This window comes from Armigeres subalbatus, chromosome 1 (genome assembly GCF_024139115.2).
Source record: "Armigeres subalbatus isolate Guangzhou_Male chromosome 1, GZ_Asu_2, whole genome shotgun sequence".
Taxonomy (NCBI): domain Eukaryota; kingdom Metazoa; phylum Arthropoda; class Insecta; order Diptera; family Culicidae; genus Armigeres; species Armigeres subalbatus.
The window spans coordinates 17,505,542-17,523,697 of record NC_085139.1 but is presented as its reverse complement, the minus strand read 5'-3'; the positions used below and the strand labels follow the sequence as shown (position 1 = coordinate 17,523,697).

The 18,156-nt window shown below is 41.6% G+C and overlaps 1 protein-coding gene across 5 annotated transcripts in view; it reads right to left on the bottom strand.

Moving 5' to 3' along the window:
* Window positions 1-1,993: 1,993 nt before the first annotated feature.
* LOC134222255 (homeobox protein B-H2) overlaps window positions 1,994-18,156 on the bottom strand; it is a 126,013-nt gene continuing 109,850 nt past the window's right edge. For all 5 annotated transcript variants that reach the window (XM_062701417.1, XM_062701422.1, XM_062701411.1 and 2 more), the window contains 2 exons: window positions 17,793-18,154; window positions 1,994-2,914 (listed from right to left, as the gene is read on the bottom strand). In XM_062701417.1, coding sequence (XP_062557401.1) covers window positions 2,303-2,914; window positions 17,793-18,154 — 974 coding nt within the window. In that variant the 3' untranslated portion in view covers window positions 1,994-2,302. The remainder of the gene's footprint in view (window positions 2,915-17,792; window positions 18,155-18,156) is intronic.

Here is an 18,156-nt window from a genome sequence, read left to right as displayed (position 1 = left end):
GCGTCGATCAGCAAGCGTATTCCTGATGCGATCATTAAAACTGAGACAACGACCATTACTGACGATGGGTACGAAGATGATGCATCTGGAGGGAATAAGGTTAAGTACTTGACAGTGACTTTCGAAGGCCTTGGAACCATACTTCCAATGGCGGTGGAACCAAAGAGGGGGTTCTCAGTAGTTGACAACATTGCCAAGAAAATCCAATGTGGATTAGGAGATGAGTCGCTCAGTATGTTCAGTCTACTTAAGTTTTGCTTTACCCAGCTCATCAAACAATGATTTTATCATTTGAAGTTGGTCAACAAATATTATTTTTCATCCAAAAGTTCAAATCAAAAGTTTTTCATTTAATATCTAAAATCTTCACAAAACCGGTATTTCACCGGTATTACCGGTATTGAATTAACCAAATACCGAATACCGGTATTTGTCAAAAAAGGCCAATACCAACCACCCTAGGGGGTACTGAGGTCTCTTCCTCGAATAGTCACCTGACATGCGATAGCTTCGGTGCCTGACATCGGAGCAAAATCGACCCTATAGAAGGAGTGCTGTTTTTTGATCCCTAAAAGCACCCCTCCATATGGATTTGCCCGTTCGCGGCGAATGATGTTAAAATTGGGAAACTGAAGGTTTACATCTGGTGTTAGCCATTTTTCTCATAAAGCAAAAACATCGCATCGCATCGGCATCTGGGATTTTAGATGTTTCCGAAAGCGGTGGAAGCTCTGATATGAAATCACAAAAGTTGAACGTTTTCGAGTTCCATCTGTTTTTTTTCGACATGTTGGAATGGAGCTCACTTTGAGGCTGTTTTCTAGGCCTTTTCGAGGGACGCTGGCTTTGTTTTACTCGTTTCCTCGTTGAACCTTTGTAAACAAAGGCCCCATTTCCAACCTCGGAGTCAGAGCTACCTTGATCGTCCAAAGGAAGAGACGAGTAAATGGTGTCAGAAACTACTGGTGAAGCGGCCTTTCTCAGCAATTCGGCGTAGCTACGTCGAGAACGCTTCTGGTGGATTCACCGTCGGGCAAGCTTCAATATCATGTGGAGGGCCATCGCTGCAATAGACACATTTCGGTGGCGTCTTGCACGCGCCATCCACATGTTTCTCTTCGCACGATGGACGCCGATGAGTTTGGCAAAACAAAGTCTGTTTTTGCGAAAAACAATTAAAGCTTGTTCAATATTTGTTACAAATAGCATAATTTTCACTCTAGCACTCTGAAGTTCACAGTTACGGTAAAAAAAAACCTTACTTGAGGAAAAAACCGGAAGGGAATTCGATATTATGCTGCCGTAATATGACAAAGTGACGCATGTGCCAAATAACAACCTACACGATTTCCATTTTTCTGTTAAATAGCTCGACGAGTACTACTCGTTAACATCAATGGCGTATTGCATCTTTAGTGCCTTACAATAAAATAATGGCAAGTTTGTAATCATTTTCCAAGGCTCACATAATGAGCAGAATTTCTTCGCGACAGCTCGTGCAATCAAGGCATTCTCGCTTAATTTTTCCAAAGGACCATACTTAGACTTCGAGTCAAGTACGAGTCACTGAAGACGGTCTTACTGTTGAGCTCGAAATACATCTGTCAAAGGTACAGTAAAGTCGTGCAATTAAATGGAATAATACAAACTCGGCTTTTGCCAGGTCCCTTTTTTTTAAGTTAATAAAAATTAATTTTAAGTTCATCACTGGCTTATGATAAGTGAATACATTCCACTAAAAGCTTAAAATAATTTGGTTATGGTCCAATTTTTATATATTATCAAATTAGGTTTTTCCTGTAGGTTTTTGTTTTTGGGAAACTATCTTCCGCTTATTTTGGAAGCATTTATTCTCTATTGGCATATTATTGTAATTCCTACGCTAGGGTATGTTTCATCTGAAGAAATGTCAACAAAGCCTGAGCTTAAACCCAGGCTATGTGATAACGATGAGTGAATGTGATAACAATAAAATACGCGAAGACGAAATCAATCAATTTTCAAATCACTTTCATTTATTATTATTATCAATTTCTCACTTGATAGTTCTCTATTCTCTATTTTTGTTTGATGATCATCATTTTTATCTCTATCCGAAACGACTTAAGCCTACGTATACTATCTGGATTGGTACTTCAAATGACTTGATGTGGAAGCTTCACTCGCTTTTAACTGACTCGGATGGGGAGCGGAAGGATGGGGAAGCACACAAACACTGCAACCGGGGCGGGGGGAATCGATGATGAGTATTGCATATAACTTGTAGAGGAATCGTTGAGCTTGAACCACCCTACCCGTCACACTACTCCACGTCGGTCATGTCCTCAATGGCGTCCAGCGCAGGATGTCGATCGCTGGGCAGTGGCGGCGGCGGTGGTGGAAGAGAGGTGCACGGTGGGGGAGATGGTTTCATGAGGAAATTGGTGGCGTTGCAGATGGCGTCCAGCGATATTTTGGATGCGGCAATTCGTGCTTCGACGTCATTGCAAGGGCTTCCGGTACGGTCGAGCATGGAACCGAACGGAGAAGGCAGGGATGCGTCCAGCGGGCTGAGGAATTTCTTCGGTTCTTTTGCGGGTTTTGGATTTAGGGGTTCGAGGGGGAGATCGGAAGCGATGGTTTCGCCGGATTTGGACCGACGCACTTTGGCACTGTTTTTGGAGAAATGCTTGGTAGAAAGTTTGACGGGCTGGAGACTCCCGGGGAGGTCTGCAACGGGATGAGGAGAGTAGGCGGAGGATCCCGAAGAGGAGGAAGTTGGTGCGAACGATGGGGTGGGCGACGAAAGGGTTAAAGGAGAGGAAGAAGGAGTTTTCGATGTTTTCGGTTCCTTTGTCGGAGTGGCGGAACCAGCCGCTGATTCACCATCTTGTTTCTTCCATTTGGTGCGACGGTTTTGGAACCATATTTTTACCTGTAAGAGAAAAGGCAAAGATAAATATTAGATATGCAAAACTCCTTGGGAGACATTAAAAGCATAAAGAGTTTGATACGAAAATTATTTTAAGCTTTTAGTGGAATGTATCTACTTGTCAGAAGACCAGTTTGTACAATTCCATTTAATTCCACTACTTTATTGTACCTTTGACAGATACGTATTTCGACCTCAACAGTAAGGTCGACAAGTCGAGTCAAGTACGAGACACTGAAGACGACCTTACTGTTGAGGTTGAAGTACGTATCTGGAATTGTACAAACTCGTTTTATGACAAATAAATAAGAAATAAGAAAATTATTTTGAGCTTTTTAGTGGAATGTCTTCACTTGTCATAAGACGAGTTTATACAATCCCATTGAATTCCACCACTTAATTGTATCTTAACAGATACGTATTTCGACCTCAACAGTAAGGCCGTCTTCAGTGTCTCGTACTTGACTCGACTCGAGCCAAGTACGAGACACTGAAGACGACCTTACTGTTGAGGTTGAAGTACGTATCTGTCAAAGGTACAATAAAGTAGTAGAATTAAATGGAATTGTACAAACTCGTCTTATGACAGATAAAGAGTTTTTGTTTCGTGTTAAAACTAGCATCAATTATGCCTCTCTGTGAGAACAATATTTTGAAAAATCAGCATCTCTAAAATACACAACCAAAAGATCGTACTCTCATTTTGTCATTGTTACAAATGTACTATCGAGGGACTTAGAACAAAATCTATTATCTTCGATGTTCTTTGTACAAATTCCATATACCTACATATAGAATGATAGCAAATTTGACTCCTTGATTTACTTTATTGAAATGGTTGTTTTGTATTTTTTACAGTTTACATTTAAAAATCGCTACATGAAGCATTCATAAATTCATCACTTATGAAACTGTCTTGTAACTGTATTGTAAAGAATTTAGTATAGCTATCTTTCACAATTTGATTAAATGGAAAAATAAAATGTCGAAAAAAAATATTTGTGTAACGCTCTTCAATTTTATTTTCGTAGGTCGTAGCTGGTGAGGCAAGGATGTATTCTATCACCGTTACTGTTCCTCATCGTAATCGATGTGATTCTGGTAGATGCGATTGACCGTGAACCAAACCGCGGGCTGTTATGGCAGCCTATAACCATGGAGCCTAAACGACTTCGAATTGGCGGATGACGTTGCACTCCTCGCGCAACGGCGCTCTGATATGCAGAGTAAGCTCAACGACCTTGCCGAGCGCTCCTCTTCGGCAGGTTTAGTCATCAACGTCAACAAAACCAAATCGCTGGATGTAAACACGGTGACTCCTTCCAGTTTCACAGTAGCCGGGCAACCAGTGGAGAATGTTGAAAGCTTCCAATATCTTGGTAGCCAAATGGCGTCAGACGGCGGTACCAAGATCGACATAGGCGCACGGATCAAGAAAGCAAGGGCTGCCTTTGCGAGTTTAAGAAATATCTGGAAAAACAGGCAGATAAGTGAACGCACCAAAATACGAATTTTCAACTCTAACGTGAAATCTGTGCTGTTATACGCTGGCGAAACATGGTGTGTATCAGTGGAGAACACTCAACGGCTGCAGGTGTTCATTAACAGATGCCTGCGGTATATCATTCAGGGCCTGGTGGCCTTACAACTGGATCTCAAACAACGAGCTCCATCGTCGTTGTCACCAGAGGCCGATAACAACAGAAATTCGGGATCGGAAGTGGGGCTGGGTCGGCCACACTCTACGTAGGGCGGAAACGAAATCTGTAAGCAAGCATTAGACTGGAACCCAGCGGGACATCGCAGCAGAGGCAGACCCAGAGGCTCATGGCGGCGAAGCCTCAATAAAGAAATAAAAGAAGTCGACCGAAATCTAACCTGGCAACAGGTTAAAGCGATAGCCGGGCATCGCTCAGGATGGAGATCTTTCAAGTCGGCCTTTGCACCACCGGAGGTGTACAGGATCCATAATAAAAATAAAATAAATTTTATTTTTATGTTCAGGAGTGCTTTCAAATCTCCTGTGCATATACTGCCGTCCACAATAACTTGCCATTCTAAAAGCAAGCATTTCCTATCATCAGGTTGTCAAAACATTGAATGTGATCCTACGGCAATTGATTCGTTTGACAAACCGCATTCCAGTGGCACCTAAATGACGTGTCAGAATTTCCGGTTCCACGAATGAATAAAACGCAAACTCCACTAGAATCAATCAAACTATATAATCTTTCCTTCAACCAAACTTTCAACGGTAACAAATACCCAGTGTGGAGGACCCGCCAATAAATCAATCCACCCCTCATGCCCAACCAATTGGGATGGAATGCCTGTCCGCCGGTTTGTTGTAAATGAGACAAATCACGCTCGCTAAGCTAATAGTTCCAAAAGCCGAAACCTCGACGCATCATCCACAAAAGGTGCCGGTGAAAAATGTCGAAAATGCAACAATCCGCATCCGTCGTCGTTGTCGTCCGTGTCACCTCGCGCGCTGGGTTGGAAGGGGCGCGCGATGGCTGTTTGTTATACCTACCGAGTTTGATGGAGAAGGAAAATTAGAGTGAAGCGCGCCCTCTGCCCCCTTCTGTTAAACATAACACGAAACATCCACGGTCGGTCGGTCCGGGCGATGCGAGGAGACATTATAAATACGATGTGGGGTGTTGAAAATGTCAAACAAATCCACACACTCGCGCCAATGTCCCAAAACAGAGACGCGCATCTTCGGCTCAACCACAGTGGCGGGCCTTCGAACAAATTTTGAAAAATATAATGAAAGTGTGGATGATATCATTGAAAATAACGACTCTGACCCTAATTCAGATGGAAAATCGTAACGGATTGATTAATTTAAATAAAAGAAAACTAGGTAATAATATTCACAATCTGTTGAACGCAATCCTCGACAGTTAAGACAAGATTCACGACAAAATTCATTTCACTCACAAACCTTCAATAAATGACGATTCTTCTTATGACCAAAATGCCAGATAATAATATTATTCTTGTCTTCAGCAGATGATGACAAGAACAACATTTTCAGAGACAATTATAGTCTTTGTCTAGGACCGTTAGCTAAAAATCGATATCGCGGAATGTGGCAGCGTAGATCTTCAATGTAACGTCATCAAAAACGCCTTCATCGACACCAGCGAGAATAATCTGAGCGAACTGTCCACTTGTAGAAAACAATGAATTACCGACAAGACCTGGGCGGAAGATAGAGGAGCGAAGGAACGCCAAAGCCGCGATAGAGTGAACGAAAATCGAAGGAGCCAAAGTATTAGTCTGTCAACTATACTCGGAAAAGAAAGTGAAACGGTCATGTTGACGTGACAAGCAAGCGTGGTCGGATTCTCTGGTCGACAAAGGAGTGAGAGCCGCAGCAAACGGGGATATTCGCTTCCTCTACGATATCTCACGACGTTTAACCCTTTATAAGGCAGACGAATCTAAACAATAAATTAACAAAAACAACAATAGGACACAATGTTGACATGGTATTAAACTCAAATGTATGTTTGTTATACATTAAACAGATCAGAAACATTTGAAAATTGGTGGGCATATAGTTGACCCTGCCAGCCATTCGGTAATACATTGGTGGCAATATAGTTGACACTTCCCGCGAAGCGGGACAACATTGGTAGCAATATAGTTGCCACTGACCGGCAAGCAGGAAAACCGGTAACAACAAAATATAAAAAAGATTTTTAAAAATTTGGTTTTACGTAGAACCAGTAAAATCAAGGTACGTTACATTTTTTGGTGAAGAGTCCTAGTCAGAAAACGCATTATAAGTGAAAAAAAAAAATTTTCGCGTTTTTTCTCCCAATTTCGTCAAAAATCCAAAAACCAAATATACAGAAAGGCAAAGCTTTTTTCACGCTAATCACGTAGTAATCTAACACAGGAGATTCAAAATAATTGATATCAACAGGAAAAATATATCTTTGTCGTTTTTTAACGAATTATAACTGAAAATCCTTCTTCCACTCGAAACTTACGATCTGTTCGTAAAAAACTGTTCTCAAATTGACATTTCAATTTTTTATGGCTCAAATTCATCTGGAGTGTTACTAGGAAGCAAATAAAAGTCACTATATGTGAAATAATAAGTAGAGCTCTTGTTAATAAATAGAAAACATATTATTTGTTGGTGGCAATATAGTTGCCACTGCCTTATAAAGGGTTAAGCGGGTCAAAGATAAATACAACGATGCCGGTGAAAGATGCAAGTGGTCAACTATTGACCGACCGACCCACCTGACCGGCAAGGCCACCACCACATCGGCATGATCTGCCTAAGATCCGACGTATAATACGCGTCAATACCGAGGCTCCATCACTACTAAAGATTCAAACAGCCATCCAAAGCATGAAATCGAACAAAGCCCCAGGGGTCGATCGCATATCAGCCGAAATGCTCAAAGCTGACCTCATGACATCCGCTCAACTACTGTATCATTTATTTCGTAATATCTGGGACACCGCATCTTTGCCGATCGACTGGATGCTGGCTATTTTAGTGAAGGTGCCTGAAATGAGGTCCTGACTGTAATTGGTGAGGTATTATGATGATGTGTACCGTTCTCAAAGTCCTATGCATAGTTCTTCGAGCCCATATTTGGCAGAATACCGATGCGACTTTCCAACGGCAGCATGTGCGACGCCGCACATGAAAAGTCATACAGAAGAGACCAAAGCACCAATCGTTCTAAACCGCAACCCATCATTGAACAGATAGCAATGCCAGGCCCTATAATTCTTCTTCAGATTCCAGTTGGCGGAATTCCCATCCCTAAAATCAACTGCTGTGATATCGGACCTGCTGCTTTTTGTCCAATCTCGCTCACAAGCTGCATGGCAAAACTACTTGAGCCGATCTTCAACCGTCGACTGGTCACCGAGCTTGAATCGAAGGGGCGCCTTGATAAACGGCAACACGCTTTCCGAGCGGGGCGAGGTGTTGATTCCTACTTTGCCGAGCTGGAGGCGCATCTACCTACCGTGGACGAACATGCTTTGATAGCCTCCTTGGATCTATCAAAAGCCTACGACACTACATGGAAATATGGGATTCTGCGTACCTTGAAGTCATGGTGAATTCGTGGCCGCATATGATGAACTTACTGCAAAGCTTCCGCTCGAATAGAACATTCCAAGTATATGTAGGCAGACATATGTCTCGTGTATATACATTGTAAAACGGCGTACCACAAGGTTCGGTTCTATCTGTGACGTGACGTGAGAAACCGAAATAAATCGGAAAGGAACCATCTATCAAGATGCCACACGTCTTTAGTGTCCGCCAGTGTGTAGTTGAAAGTGACAGATTGACTAGCTGCCAGGGTGAGCCTGCTGCGATGGTAGTAGAGGTGAGTGCCGAGCACGCAGTATAGTGAGAAGCGGATGTTAAGCTCGATGTACACCAGAATGTAAGGGCTCTACCACACCCACACAACGTTATTTCTGATTGCAATGCAGCCCATCTTCCAAGTAGTGCCGAGAATGGTCAACATACTTCTGTACGCGGATGATATTCTAGTATTCTAGTATAGGGTATGAGAAACCAGGGATTACCCCGAAAGCTACAAGCCGCAGTCAAGGCTATCAACAAATGGGCAAAGAGCGTTGGGTTTCCAATTTCAGCGTCGAAGTCTTATACCTTTTACTGCAGTCCAAATACACGCCGAGAACCGTCATCGCGAATCTCCATCGATCGAGTCCCTATCCCAAAAACTAACCGACTAAGAATTTTGGGTGTAACCATGGATCAATCCTTGACGTTTAATCCCCATTGCCGAATGGTAAAGGAAGCTTGCGAACCCAGGCTACGAATAATGCAGATGATCGGAGCTAAACTTCCACGTGGCAGACGAACATCTCTGCTGCAGATCCAACCAACTCTGATTACCGCAAAATTAACCTATGGAATCGGACTATTGAGCAGAGGAGGACCAACTTCTATGCACACACTCGCGTCTGTCTACAACAAAATGGTTCGCTACGCCTCCGGGGCCTTTGTGACTAGTCCTGTGAACTCGATAATGGCCGAAGCGGGTACACTACCCTTCGAACTACTTGCCGCACAGGCCACAGCTCTGACTGCCATCCGAATAGTGTCAAAAAATCTAAACAATGAACCCGTACTTCTCACTCAACGGGCATCGGATCGCCTTCAAGAACTGACCAATTCAACGCTTCCCAGAATCAGCCAGCTCGCTCGACTAAGTGATCGTGTATGGCATGCCCGGAAACCGACTATTGTATGGGACGTGAAAAGAAGTGACCCACCGGCGAAAGTTCTACCAGTTGTCCGACAACTCCTGGAAACGCGATTTTAACGGTCGACTATCGTGTATACCGACGGTTCCACAGTAGATGCCGTTTTTTCGAGCAACGGTCTCACGCAAACTTACAGTCTCCCAAAAGAACGTAGTATATTCTCTGCTAAGGCCCATGCTCACGCCATACGGAATTACGGAAATGAATTGGTAATCCGACTCGGCCAGCTGTTTGATGGCCCTAGAGGAAGGAAATTCTCGACATCCTTGGCTGCAAGAAGTGGAACAAATTATACAGAATAAATAAATACGATTCTGCTGGATTCCTGGACAAGCCGCGCCGGCACCGGGAAGCTGATCAGCTAGCCAACGAGAAGACAACCGTTCAACAACGTTCCAATTCCTGCTGAGGATGCGGTTAGAACCGTAAAACAGATGATATGCCGGCAATGGGGAGAACAGTGGTTCATTTGCAGGGATTCGAAGCTGAGGGAAGTGAAATACGACACACACAAGTGGACAGAACGCGGTAATGCAGGTGACCAGCGTGTACTCACACGTCTGAGGATCGGCCACATACGACTAACTCACACATTTTTGTTGAAGAAGGAATCACCGCCGAATTGTGAATATTGTGGTATAATGTTGGACATCCGGCCCCTTATCCTCGACTGCAGGAAGTATTCTGAAACACGAAGCAAATACAACATCGCCACCAGTTTACACGATGCCTTGGGTAACAGCGAGCAGAAAACATCCAGAATGCTGAACTTCCTACATTAAACCGTACTCTACAACCAACTATAGAGGAAGAACGAGAACAGCGAAGCAACAGCAAGCAGTTGACGATACGACACTACACAAAGCCTTTCCCCAGTGCCGGCTGTTGCCGGTAGTTCTGGAAGCAATCGTGTAGTAGTTTCGGCAATGGCTGGCACTGTGGGCAAGACGTCCCACAGGTCATAATTATTCAAATTCCCCATCCAAACAAATACTACCGCGCGTGATGTCGTTTGAGGTTACCCACTTGGAAACGTTGGCCGGTCCAATCGTAGAGCATCGACATCAACAAATTCATCGTACCCGGATGGGCAACCACTGTGGCTGCAGAAATGCTTACAGCGAAAAAGAAATGTAAAAGAAAACTGAATGGAAAATGTATTAAAAGATAAGAGTTCAACCAAAGGAATATATTCGGAAAAGCGAATCAACGCATAGAGTAGAGTGGGGCAAGAGTGCGCGTGGGGTAAGAGTACGTTTTCGATTTTTTGAAGTAATAAACAAAGATAAACTAGCAGCACTGCATCAGTTTGACAGGCATCCTGGCCAACTATTATCATGTGTAATTGTAAACGATTTGAATAAGCAACAAGGGAGATATGGAGTTAGATAACTTTTTGGTCATTTTGCTAAAATAATTGGACCTCCGCAACTAGTATTTCATTACCATATATACGTTCAATCAGGTGAACATTATACCATTTCGATAACCTATTGTATAGAGTACTTTATGGTACAGAACACCAATCCGGTTGGTTTTCCAAGAAGTCAAAACCATTACTTGAATATTTTTTGGGACTTTGGGGTAAAAGTACGCAGGAACCGGTGGGGCAAGAGTACGCATAAGAATCTTCATGTTATGATGTCAAACCCGTATCTCCGGCCGAAATACGACTCCTTCCAAAGCGTAAAGATCCACAACTAAGAAAAAAGGGACAGAATTTGAAATTATCGCAAGTTTCAGGATATGTGGAAGTAATTCGGTGTTAGAAAGGACTTAGCGAACAAAGCACTGAAGCAAAATAATGAAATTGTATTAGGACTTGTTGTACACCTAAACATAGTACGAAAACACAATTTCATCTAAATGATAATTTCATTTAATCAAAAGAAACATTCATAAATTACGCAACGTTTAGCTGGGAGAGGTTGGAGGGGTTGCGAGATGTGTGACGATTCATATATTTTTTAGAGGATTCATACAAATAGTGTAAGATAGGGGGGGAGGGGTGATTAAATAGCCAAATTTTACGTTACGTAATTGGTGGACTTTCTTTAAGGAAAATGCCTTTGTAGTTTTTTGTAGTCTGTAGTTTTTTGTATATATAAAACCCAGATTAATCCACCTAGCAGTGATGGTGCCTTTCTCGACCTTCGTAAAATGTGTGTGGTTGAAAATAGATGAGCTAGTAGCTAGGAGAAAAAAGACTAATTTCTTTGTCCGTTCTATGAAAATCAGATTATTTATGGCAAAGATATTGTAGATCCAGTTGAAAACCGAAAATCATATTTTGTCCCATTCTCGGATGTCGCGACTGCATCGCGAGTGGTGCCCGACTATGGCACAGTTGCGCACTACTCGCGATGCAGTTGCAACATCCGGAAATGCGAGAAAATGCGATTGTCGCGAAACCTCGGTTCGGTTTTCAGCTTGATCTACAATATGCCAATAAGAATTTCGACATTTTTGTTTCCTTTTCCAATCTTTTTGACATACATACCCCTGTTTTATTTTACCTACAGTGACTATAATAACAGTGTCGTCAAGTGTCAGAATTGGAACAGAATCGTCTGTCAGTTCCATACAAAAGCGCGTTCCAAATGAGCAGGAGACCTGTCAAACGTGGCACATGACGTTACTCTTCTTATAGGACTCTAATTTTAACCAGTCATATATTTTAAGGTTATTACTTTTGGACGCCTGAAATTGAACTGAAGCTCCGACTACAAAAAAGAAAACGAAAATGTCATTCCCATCAAGCGAGCGGAGGGCAATATTTGTTATGATATAAATCTCATGACCGTCTTTCTGCCAAACTCCCGTATGAAGAGGGAGGGAAGTGTATCAGTGTGGAAGCATCCGATAGTTCGTTTTCGGAAAGAAATTATAGCCTTTCGGTACAACTTTGTTGCACAAGAAAGGCAAAAAGTATTTTGGCCATAATTTCTAAGGTAATAGTCCAATCTGGCCAACTTTCTAAATAGAACAGGATTCCGCATCTAATGCAATTTGTTGTGAGTAAATCGGTTGAGGGTAAGTCCATTAAAAGTCAGCTAGACTTTTTTACTCGCTTTTTTATAACACATAGTATATTTTGGCCATAATTTCTGTGCCCATGGTCCGATCTTCCAAATTTTCAATAGAAAACAATACGACAGGATTCCGCGTCGAATGAATCTTGTTGGAATTATAGATAGTGGAATATATAGATGAGTGAAGTTAAATCCTTTGTATCCAAACGAACTGTCAAATGTGTCTCCAAACGAGCATGACGTCACGATTTCAATGGAAACGTTAAGGGCTGTGACGTCATATGTGCGTGTGCACGGGCAGAAAAATCGACTCAGCCATGCTTTCGCTCATCTATATATTCTACTATCTATTGTTGGAATTAAATCGGTTGAGGATAAGTTCCAAAAAAGTGAGCTAAACTTTTCGCACTTTTGGTGCGCGCACACACACAGACATCATCGCAGTTCGTCGAGCTTATACGTATATAACACTATGAGTCTCCAGGCCTTCTGTAAAAGTTTGGTTTTGGAGCGAACATACAGCCTTTTCGTATAAAAAGGCAAAAATGGTGTTTCAGCCATAAATTCCGATCCCATAGTCCGATCTAGCCAATTTTCAATAGAAAACAATGGGACAAGATTCTGCGTCGAATGCAATCTGTTGGGGGCGTAAATAGATGCCGTCCAAGTGCTAAAAAGGTGGGCTAGACTTTTCGAACACTTTTTCACAATAAATAGTAATTTGACCATAACATCTAAGCCCATAGTCCGATCTGACCAATTTTCAATAAAAAAATATGAGACATTCTGCGTCGAATGCAATTTAATGCGAGCAAATCAATTGAGGAAAAGTGCCTGAAAAATGAGTGTGTTTTTAGCGATTTTTTCCATAAAAATGGTATAATTTTCGATCCCATAGTCCGATATGGCCAATTTTCAATAGGAAACAACGGGACAGGATTCTACGTCGAAAGCAACTTGTTGTGAGCAAATCAGTTAAGGATATGTGCCCGAAAAATGAGTGAAATTTTTACGCGATTTTTCGTATGAATTTGTATTTTGGCCATAACTTTCGATCCCATAGTTCGATCTGGCCAACTCCAAATAGGAAACAATGGGACAGGATTCTGCGTCGAATGCAACTTGTTGCAAGCAAATCAGTTGAGGATAAGTGCCCGAAAAATGAGTGAAATTTTTTTACGTTTTTTCGTATGAATTTGTATTTTGGCCATAACTTTTGATCCCATAGTCCGATCTTGCCAATTCCAAATAGAAACAATGGAACAGGATTCTGCGTCGAATGCAACTTGTTGCGAGCAAATCAGTTGAGGGTAAGTGCCCGAAAAATGAGTTACATTTTTGTGTAGTTTTGCACACACACACACACACACACACACACACACACACACACACACACACACACACACACACACACACACACACACACACACACACACACAGACATCACCTCAATTCGTCGAACTGAGTCGATTGGTATATAACACTATGGGTCTCGGGCCTTCTATAAAAAGTTTGTTTTTGGAGCGATTTCATGCGAAATATTTTTATACTCTCCTGACAAGATCGCCAAATGTGTAATTCAACATCGCGCATATTAATCACTTAATGTTTGCACTACCTGCACTCGCGAGAAAGATGGGATCGACTGACTGCGAATGTGTATACTCACGATAACAAACAGGATCTGTTATTTGACACTTGCTTGCTAGGCCTGTTTATGATAATAGGCCTGTCCAATGCCACACAAATCCCATTCTATGTAGTAATATTAGAATGTGCACTTTCTTGGAACTTATTTTCTATATTCCCATAATCAAATTAAAGAAATACCTGATACCTGAATTATATTAGGTTATTTGTAGAAAATACTAAGCTACAAATATTTCACTCCCTAATACAAAATACGAAAGATCAAAACATAAACAATTTTTAAATGTTTTAACTCATGTTATCCCAGCGTCCTAAATATAGGATAGATACTCTAAAGTTCCAGCGTTCTGTATATAGGACAGTACTTGCAATGCTGATTTCTCGGGATTGACACAATATTTTGAGATCGGTTCTCACTGAGTGGTTCCCTGGATACGTTTGTATCGGAGGGTGTCTTGTTTTGAAATTTACTCACCAGGTGGCGCCAATACATAAACAAAATCATCTTTTTTGACGCGTTTCATTGAAATCATTTGTATGCAATATTGACCAAATTCAATTTCATTGCACTTTGTAAACGGAAAAATAGTTACCTACTAGTAATAAAATTGCTGTTTTCAGCAAGACTTTCCATCGATACCTCAGAATTTCCAAGGGTAAACAACGCAACTAGAATCATTTCAAGCGTTATCACTACCCTTGTGCATAATTTAGGTTCACAAAAATGTAGAATTATTTATCATTAACTATAGTTATACGGTTTCCATATCTGCATGAGTTTGCGTCCTAGAGGGCCAGATCAGCCTTATTGGCAGTTTAGGTGTTCCAAGAACTTCTTGAAGAACAGACCTATGGATCAACCAACGTAACAATGGACTTCTCACCTGCGAATTCTAGCAAGCTAGTCCCATTCTGATGCCTAGAATTAACACGCTGGGAGCTGTATAATAATGTTCAAGGTTTGTAGGCCATCCAAGAACTTCTTTAAAAATAGACCAACAGATCAACCAGCCCAACGATTGACTGTGCATGTGTGACTTCTAGAGGAATAGGCAAATTTTGCTCCATAGAAGCACCCTGTGTGGTTAATAATCATTTTTAAGGTTTGTTGGTCGTCTAAGAACTCCTTGAAGAACAGACCTACGGATCAAACAACGTCAACGTTGCACTTTTTACCTGTGAATTCTAGTAAAATTGCCTCATTCTAATGTGAACAAACACGCTAGGAACCGTAAAATGATTTCCAATTTTGTCCATAGAAACACGCTGGGTGGTTTATCATCATTCACAAGGTTTGAAGGTCATCCTCCTTGAAAAAAAACAAACTCCTTGAACAATAGTCCACCAGATCAACCAGCGTAACGATGTGCTTCTCATTTGTGACATTTAGCGAAATAGCTCCAATTTGGTCCATAGAAACACGCTGGGTGGTTTATCATCATTCACAAGGTTTGGAGGTCATCCAAAAACTCCTTGCAGTATAGACCTACAGATCAACGTAACGACGAACGTCGCATGTGTGGCTACAAGCAGAATTGTGTTATATGGAAACACGTTGGGTGGTTTATCATTATTTTCGAGGTTTGCAGTTCTTCTAAGAACTCCTTGGGGTACAGATTTATGGTAGAGGTAGACCGTCACATATGATACTTTAGGTGGAATATCTCCATTTTGGTATACGGAAGCATATTGGTCAGTGTATTATATCATCATATTGAAGGTTAATATGTTGCCCAACAACTCCCACCAAAAACCAGCGTCTACATGCGAAATACTTCTGGCTGCACAAAAACCAAAACCCCCCTTTTTTCTGGTCCATTCAATAAAATATGTTATAATCACTAAACTTATGTCACAAAAATCCAGAATGGTTATTCGAGGACTTCCTAAGTATGACTATACGTGATTTATGAATGACCCCTTACAAAAATTATGTTTCAATTATTGGTATCATGTTTTAGATTTCCTAAGTTTTTAACTCGTTGTATTAATACGTCCTATATTAGTGGAATATCACTACTCAAAACTTTAAAACCACCAAAATCAAATTGTGAGACACCTTGGGATTGAAAAGGTTAAACAATTTTGAAATTAGGTTACAAACCACTTTTAAATATGTGTTAAAGTTTATATTTTTGATTATGAACAAATATAATTGAGAATATTGTTCAGATGAAAATCTTTAAAAAAAAACATGAATATAAGTAAAATTATGCACCTTTTCCCATAGAATTGTTTTTATGTTTGTTATTTTTGTTACATCATTCATTTTAATTTTATTAAGTTTCTAATTTTTTTTTATAAAAATGTGTTCATTTGTCGCTTCCACTCTAATCATAAGCATCATTTGAATTTACAATAAAATGTTTTCGAATTTTCATTCAGAACTTTCAGATATCGAATAATTTTGGCCATCATTTCGGACCGCGCGCTCCTGCGTGCAACGCGACGAGCCGAGATGAGCCGCATGAGATGAGCCAAGCCACCGCACCGCACCGGCGGAGGCCAGGGAAAATTAGCTTTTGAGTAATTTATTCTTTGACACACCAATTTGGGCGATTTAGACTGTAAAGGAAACGACGAAAATGAGCCATTCGAAATGATGAATAGTGGTAAAAATAGCATATTTTGTTAAGATCTTTTTATATCTGTCGGTTTTTATGATTGTTGGAAGCCGTGCCGAGCGCGTCTTTCGCAGAGCTGCTTAAACGGCTAGAACGTGGATGTGTGGCATACGCAGAGGAAATCGGGAGACGCACGTGAAACGAGAGCGAAAAAATAAACATTTCAATTTTAATTTTATATCCTCCGTCTGTCTAATACGTCTTCGTCAGAAGACGACCGATTTGTTGGATGGAGAGGCACTTTTTTACTTTTTGGGAAGATTGCAAACAAACAAGACATTTTGGTGGCAGGAATCGCTTTCGGCGGGTAGAAACGATTCAAAAATAAGTCCTAAGCACCGTCTTTGGTAGCAAATTAGAAGCGATTTGCTTGATAGACCTCGACACACCACACATCGGTCGAATACCACATCAGTGATGTCGTATATTGGAATTTAGAGGCGAGTTTTCAACACAAATGATTCAAAGGTCAATTGTCGCCGATGCACGGAATTTTGTAATAGATGAGTTGCCCAAAAAATTTACAGTTAAAACGCATTAACTATTTTCTGTCTTCTCTAGGGACAAAGAAACTCTCAAAACAACCGACAAACTGCCCTCACTGTCGTTAATCCGTCCTCGGAGCATCCAGTAGGTGACGACTTAACGCTAATGAAGCGAACTCCTAAATGATTTAAGTGTTGTTTCATGTTTACCGCAGTTTGATTTTTTGACAAACTGTATTATAAACCATCCCGGACGCAGGAAACGCTCGCTGAGCTCTGTTTCGCTGGGAAATCTTTCTTTTTTTCGACAGACACAACACGTGATGGAAAATGGCATCGTAAAAAAGACGCTGCTTAGAGCACATCACAGTTTAGTTCGTGCGGAAGGCGTCAGCTCATCATTTGTGAGCACCAGTCGAAATAAAGGATTATGGAAAGCAGCCGGCTAAATTATAAAAACAGAAGGAAATAAGAACCGCTCGAGAAGGAGAGAACCACTTCGAGCTGATCTTGCGTGATCGTCACGCAGACGAAAGGAGATGGGTTTTATGAGCAACATTTGATTGATGCTCGGAATCGTTTTCATTTTTCGTTTGATGAAGTGCTTCCACAGAATTAAGATCGAAGGCGGCCGTGCTCGAGAGGTGAATTAATAACAACAACAAGATATTAAAACTCGGTTGGCATGGCACGGAACGGATTAAGTTCGCTCGAAAGGAATGCTTCGTTGATTGACTGTTCTTTAGAGTAAACAAGGCTAAGCGCCAATTAAATCATCACATCCCCAATGCAATATACTCACTTGCGTCTCCGTAACGTTTAACAGTTTGGCCATCTCGGTACGTTCGCTTGATGAGAGGTACTTCTTCACTTCAAATTGCTTCTCCAGCTCGAAAATTTGCCGCCCGGTGAACGTCGTTCGGGCTTTCTTCTTCCGTCGACTGGCGCCATCCAGCTGACTGTCGTCGCCATCCCCGTCCAGATCGAGCACTTCCGCTCGACTGGTTTTCTTCCCGCCCCCTAGCGTGGGAACCTTCTGCCCGCTCGCCGAGGATGAATCCTTCAACGAGTGCTGCGACTCATTTGACCCGTAGATTTCCGACTCTGCGTCCGTCGAATGGGTCCGTTCCCGACTAATAGAGCGAACCGATTCTTGAGTGGTATCT